This window comes from Danio aesculapii, chromosome 3, assembly GCF_903798145.1.
Source record: "Danio aesculapii chromosome 3, fDanAes4.1, whole genome shotgun sequence".
Lineage (NCBI taxonomy): Eukaryota > Metazoa > Chordata > Actinopteri > Cypriniformes > Danionidae > Danio > Danio aesculapii.
The window spans coordinates 7,893,021-7,899,796 of NC_079437.1; the positions used below are offsets into that span (position 1 = coordinate 7,893,021).

General features: G+C 42.3%; 1 protein-coding gene across 2 annotated transcripts; it reads right to left on the reverse strand.

Annotated features, from left to right (window-relative positions):
• Positions 1-464: 464 nt before the first annotated feature.
• Positions 465-4,746, reverse strand: LOC130220808 (uncharacterized). 2 transcript variants are annotated; one of them, XM_056453053.1, is made up of 3 exons: positions 4,010-4,746; positions 3,817-3,907; positions 465-626 (listed from the first exon to the last, which is right to left on the reverse strand). In XM_056453053.1, the coding sequence occupies exon 1, from the start codon at positions 4,713-4,715 to the stop codon at positions 4,113-4,115; it is 603 nt and encodes a 200-aa protein (XP_056309028.1). In that variant the 5' UTR covers positions 4,716-4,746; the 3' UTR covers positions 465-626; positions 3,817-3,907; positions 4,010-4,112. The 2 variants fall into 2 exon arrangements, with proteins under 2 accessions (XP_056309028.1, XP_056309027.1); XM_056453052.1 differs by having other exon boundaries at positions 465-634.
• Between the last annotated feature and the right edge of the window lie 2,030 nt (positions 4,747-6,776).

Consider the following 6,776-nt stretch of genomic DNA (forward strand, 5'->3'; position numbering starts at 1 on the left):
CTGTAAAATAGTTGAGGAACTTATTATATTCTTGCACAGAGGAATCAACTGGAGCAAGAATTCAATTCAATTCAATTTCAATTCACTTTTATTTGTATAGCGCTTATACAATGTAGATTGTGTCAAAGCAGCTTCACATAAAAGGTCACAGTAAATAGGAACAGTGTAGTTCAGTTTGTAGTGTTTAAGTTCAGTTCAGTTTAGCTCAGTTCAGTGTGGTTTAATAATCACTACTGAGAGTCCAAATATTGAAGAGCAAATCCAACGATGCGCAGCTCTACAGATCCTGAACCATGCAAGCCCGTGGCGACAGCGGAGAGGGAAAAAAAACTTCACTAATGGCGAAAGTGAAGAAAAAAAACCTTGAGAGAAACCAGGCTCAGTTGGGCATGACCATTTTAATTTCCCCGCTGGCCAAACGTCTTGTGCAGAGCTGCAGTCTCAGGCTGGAAGCTGGCCTCAGCGAAGACTCGTCTGTCCCTGGAGCGTCACAGGAATCAGTCTCATGTTCTCCACTCCTCCATGACCACCACAGTAGCTGCTCAGGATACGGCCTGGTCCAGGATATGGAAACCTTGGGATCATCTCGTTGTTGGTCTTGGATCGAATCAGTGACTCTGCATAGTCTGAGGGCCTCGGGAAGAGTATCCCCAGGTGGAAATGGAGAATAAAGAGAATAATTAGCATAGCTGATGTTCACAGTGTATATCAACAAGATGCATAACCTGTGTGGAAGCCCCCAAGTGGTGCACTAAGTGTATGCTTTACTGAACAGATAGGTCTTTAATCTAGTTTTGAATTGGGAGAGTGTGTCTGAGCCTCGGACGTTATCAGGAAGGCTATTCCAGAGTTTAGGAGCTATAAATGAGAAGGCTCGACCTCCTTTACTCGACTTTGCTATTCTAGGTACTACCAGAAGCCCTGAGTTTTGAGACCTTAAAGAGCGAGTTGGATTGTAGCGAGACAGAAGATTGGTTAGATAAACAGGAGCTCGATTATTTAAAGCTTTATATGTAAGAAGCAATATTTTAAATTCAATACGAAACTTAACAGGCAGCCAGTGTAAGGAGGATAAAATTGGGGTGATGTGATCAAATGTTCTAGACCTGGTAAGAACTCTGGCAGCTGCATTTTGTACTAGCTGAAGTTTGTTAATAGAGGATGCTGGGCAGCCAGCAAACAGTGCATTACAGTAGTCCAGCCTAGAAGTCATAAAAGCATGGACTAGCTTTTCTGCATCTGAGATGGATAGCATACTTCGTAACTTAGCTATATTTCTCAGATGAAAGAAAGCAGTTTTTGTGACATAGGAAATATGATTTTTAAAAGTTAAATTGCTGTCTAATATGACACCCAGATCTTTTATAGTAGAGCTAACGCTAACTTTGTATCCCTCTAATTGTAGGTCGAGTTGTGAGATCTGCTGTGTACAGGATTTAGGCCCAATAAGTAATAATTCTGTTTTGTCTGAGTTGAAGAGAAGATAATTGTTGGTCATCCAGTCTTTAACATCTTTAATACACTCAGTTAGCTTGGACAGATTAGACGTCTCGTCAGGTTTAGTTGAAATATATAATTGAGTATCATCTGCATAGCAGTGAAAGCTGATCCCATGTCTTCTAATAATGTCTCCCAGGGGTAGCATGTATATTGTAAACAGCAAAAGGCCTAAAACTGATCCTTGAGGCACCCCGTATTTTACTGGGCTGATTTGTGAAGGCTGTCCATTAATATTCACAAACTGGTAACGGTCAGATAAGTATGACTTAAACCATTGTAGGGCATGTCCCTGGACACCTGTAGACTTTAAGCGATTTATGAGGATATTGTGGTCAATGGTGTCAAATGCCACACTAAGATCGAGTAGAACTAATAGCGAGATGCACCCTTGGTCAGCAGCTAAGAGTAAATCGTTGGTTATTTTCACTAATGCAGTTTCTGTACTGTGATGAGCTCTGAAACCTGACTGAAACACTTCAAAAACATTGTTGGTCTGCAGAAAGGAGCAGAATTGAGCAGAAACAACTTTTTCTAGTATTTTAGATATAAATGGAAGGTTTGAAATAGGCCTATAATTAGCTAAGTTGCTGGGTTCCAGTTGTGGTTTCTTAATAATAGGTTTAATAACAGCTAACTTGTAAGGATTTGGAACGTGGCCTAAAGATAAAGAAGAGTTGATAATGTTAAGAAGAGGTTCTCCTATAACAGGTAGCAATTCTTTCAGTAACTTTGTTGGAATTGGGTCCAATATACACGTAGCTGATTTAGAGCTATTTATAATTTTGTCTAGCTCTTCCTGTTCTATGATTTTAAAGCACTGTAGGTTATTTAGATTCAGAGACGTGTTTACTGGATCTGAAGTATAAGGCGGTGCAGAAAGTTTAATATCTCCTATTTTCTGTCTAAAGCCTTCTATTTTATCACTGAATAAATTCATGAAGTCATCACTACTAATTTGCGGTGGAACGTTTTGTTCCAAAGATGACCGATTATTTGTTAATTTAGCGATGGTGTTAAATAAGAATCTAGGATTGTTTTGATTATTTTCTATCAGTTTGCGGAGGTGCTCAGCCCTGGCAGATTTTAAAGCCCTCCTATAGCTGGACATACTGTCTTTGTATGCAATTCTAAAGACTTCTAAATGAGTTTTTTTCCATTTACGTTCCAGGGCACGGGTTGCTGTTTTGAGAGCGCGGGTATGACTATTATACCACGGTGTAGTTTATTCTCTCTAGCCTTTTTTAGTTTGATGGGTGCCACAGTATTTAGAGTGCTAGTAAAGATGGCATCCATACTGCTGGTTACTACATCAAGGTAATTTGTGTTTGCGGGTGAATTTCGAAGTAGAGAAAGATCAGGTAAGTTATTTATAAATTCATCTTTAGTGGACGGAACAATAGTTCTACTAGGGCGATATATCGGAGCGGATCTGCTAATTTCAGGTAAACACAGCTTATATAGTAAGAGGTAGTGGTCTGTAATATCATCACTTTGTGGTATAATGTCTACATCAGTGACCTCAATTCCATAAGACAGAATTAGATCTAGTGTATGCTTTAGGCGATGGGTTGGACCAATAACATTTTGCTTTATCCCTATTGAATGTAGTAAGTCCATAAACGCGAGCCCTAATGTGTCGTTAGCGTCATCTATGTGGATGTTAAAGTCTCCTACAATTAGTATTTTATCAGTTTTAACTAGTAAGTCAGAGATAAAATCAGAAAACTCTTTTAGAAAATTGACATAGGGTCCTGGGGGTCTATATATGGTGATTAGAGCGAGAGATAACATAGGTTTTTGCATAGTGCCCGGAAGCATAACATTAAGCGCTAATACTTCAAAGGAGCTAAACATAAGTCCGTTTCTCTGATTAACATTAAGAATATCACTAAAGATTGATGCGACTCCACCACCACGACCAGTTTGACGAGCCTCATGCTTATATAAGAATCCTGGAGGAGTTGCCTCATTTAAACTAATATAGTCATTTTGTTTCAGCCAGGTTTCAGTGAGACAGAGTGCATTAAGACTGTTATCTGTTATTATTGCATTTATGATAAGTGCTTTAGGTGCTAGTGACCTGATGTTTAGGAGACCAAGCTTCATGAAATTTGTATTTTCACTTTTTAGTGTTTTTTCTGGTTTAATTCTTCATAGATTATTTCTGGAGCACACAGTACGTTTGTTTCTTGATCTAATAATACGAGGAACAGACACAGTCTCTATGGGGTTAGCTAGGTATGCATTACTGATATTTATGTGGGACGAATAGGACTCTGTGTGGCTAAATTGTGAATTTTGTGAGTTTTTACTTACTAGTCAGATAGAGCGAAGTATTCTGGTGATGTTGTCCGACAGGAGTTCAGCTCCAGCTCGACTGGGGTGCAGCCCGTCAGCGCGGAAAAGCCTAGGACGCTCCCAGAAAAGATTCCAGTTATTGGCAAAGAGCAATTTCTGTTCTTCACACCATGTTAATAGCCATTCATTCAGAGCAAAAAGTCTACTGAACCTTTCATTTCCTCGGCGGTAGGTAGGAAGCGGTCCAGAAACGATGATCTGCGTGGCGGGCGAAGTGCGTCGAACCGTCTCGATCAGGCTCCTGAAGTCCTTCTTCAGGATCTCCGTCTGCCGGAGCCGGTGTCGTTCGTCCCCACGTGGAGGACGACGGCACCGAGGCTCTCGGCAGCGCTCAGGATAGTAGGTATCTGTGCAGAAATATTCTTAACTCGGGCACCAGGGAAGCAGAAAGTGCGTACTTTGTTACCTTTGGAGGAAGTGGAGCGGACGTGGCGCACGATTGAGTCGCCAATGATGGCAACATCGCGACCCGTCTCGCGGAGAGGGGCGAAGCGGTTCTCCGTGGGGATCTCGAACACCGGAGGAGGAGACGTTCTGCCCCGGGACCTGGTAAGCACCTTTCGCGGCTGCACCCAGGGGCCGTGGTAGCCGGGAGTCGGCGTGAACGATGCCTGGGTGAACCGCGTCCTCGGTGCGCTGGGCCTGGACAGAGAAGCACACGGGGTTGAGGAAACAGGAAGATTGTCGTTGTATCGAACACTTACCTCAGACGAGCGAGTACGGGTTAAGAGCAGAGCCCTGATGCCCTCTCGCTTCGTCTCCAGCGAGCGAATCTGGGACTCCACCGCTTCCAGCTCCAGCTCCAGCGCCTCCATCGATGCCTCTCCTGCACTCAAGGACAGACACGCAAGCGACATTGTACAAGGGCAAGAGCAAAGCCAGAAAGTGAGAAAATAAATGAGTGAAAGAGGTTGGTAGCTTTAGCTGACCAGCGGTGCTAGCAGGCTAAAGCTACAAACACCAAGCGGATGCTCGAGAGACAGAACGTTTAAAAGTAGATTTGTTTGTATGAGTGTGTTAGGGGATTGTTCACCCCAAGTAGGAGAGATAAATATTTAGTGAATGGGGAGGTATTTTATGATAAAAATGTAAATTGCGAATCTAAACTCCAAACAAACGCAGCGAAGCTACCGTCCGGTGACAGTGACGTCACTCGAGCATGCGCCGTCTCCGACGGCCCGTCATTGGCCCGTCTTATCTTCAGAAGTGATTGGTCATCTAACGCACTCCCAAAGTCTGTTTATATACAGACAAACGTTGTAGATCCCTTATGAAGGGGAACTATGAGTGTCCATCATGGTGAAGTTGCAGGTCTCAGTGGGTCACTGGTGGGTGTTCAGACTGGACAATGGGATCAATGAGGAGACGCCTCTGCAGGAATCAGTCTTCTTGAGTGTTCTTGAGTCAATAATGTCCTCTTTGATCATGTGAAGCTGTGTTGAGTTCATAACCATCTGCTCTGGATACAGGCCAGATCCAAGATTATATGAACCTCAGGATAAAGAAAAACAGTCAGACATGAGTGTAATAGTGGCCTAATAATAGGGAGTTGGACTTGTTATTGGAAAATTTATTCCTGGTCCTGGCAGGAATTAACAATGGGTGAATGAACCATCCTCTCTCAATCTTCAATATTCAGCAATGCACTTAATCCCTAATTCCTACCACGCACTGGAAGCAATAGCTGCCCACTGGTCTGGGTGTTTGCTCACTTTGTGTGTGTCCGCTCACAAAAACCTCACTCAAAAATATGTGTGTGCATTTGAATGGGTTAAATGTAGAGGACCAATTTGAATATGGGTAGAACCATAGTTGACAAGGATCAAGACGCTATTCAGCTTAAAGTGTGTTTTAAGGAAGTGTTCCCAGCTCCGGTTGCCCTAAATAATGCAGCTTAACAATCCTTTAGAGGATTTGTATTTCAAAAGTTCTTGTGTTTGTGTTTTATGTGTATGCTAATGCAGATAGTTGTGTATTTAGTCTAGTCTTACACTGACAGTGCGTGTCTGCCTCCAGAACTGAACTGGAAGGCTGATCCAGAGTTTAGCTGCTGATATGAGAAGGATCAAGCACCTAAAGTCGATGTTGATACTCTAGCTATCAGAAGCAGTGTTAGGTGTAGACTACAGTAACAGGGTTCAGAGAGGGGCTCTGGACAGGACACTCCACAACTAACACTGGTCAGATAGTAAGAGCACTGAGTTAACAGGCCTTCAGATAATATTGTGTGAAAAACTGATGCATCAGACAAGTGTTAAGCTGTTGTTTACTGGAAAGATGGCCTGTAGTAGCACACAAAAAGAGGAACCCAGAGGAGCTGTGATGGAAAGATTCACACCATCAGCTAAACTGGTTGACCAAACACTGCTGAATGTGGGTTAACTTGTGTGGTCAAACTAACTGAGTTCCCACAGTCAGCAGAACAACAGATCTAAACCAGAAGAGCGAGATCACAGCGCTGAAAACAGCAGAACTGATTCAGGATCAGCTACACTGTAGGATCTGTGTGTGTGTGTGTGTGTGTGTGTGTGTGTGTGTGTGTGTGTGTGTGTGTGTGTGTGTTTCAGTATATCAGACATCACATTATTGCAGGAAAGTCTTGAGTCTACAGTAACTGCAATTACACTTCACTGTAAAACCCGAGTTTAAGAGTGTGCTTGATTAAATAGGAATTAATAACATTAAAATCATACAAATTTAGCCTATGAATGAGGAAGGCATGAAAGAAGACGACTCAGCATAAAGATTAAATATTTACATCATATGATACTAATGTCGTTCTTGATATTGTTAGAGAAACACAAGCTTGCGTATTACTGACTTTTCTTCTGTTATCAGTTCATGTCACTAAAATACAGCAGTATCACAGTGTTCAGTGTCCATTATAGAGTTAAAACAGTGACGTATCACTGAGAGGA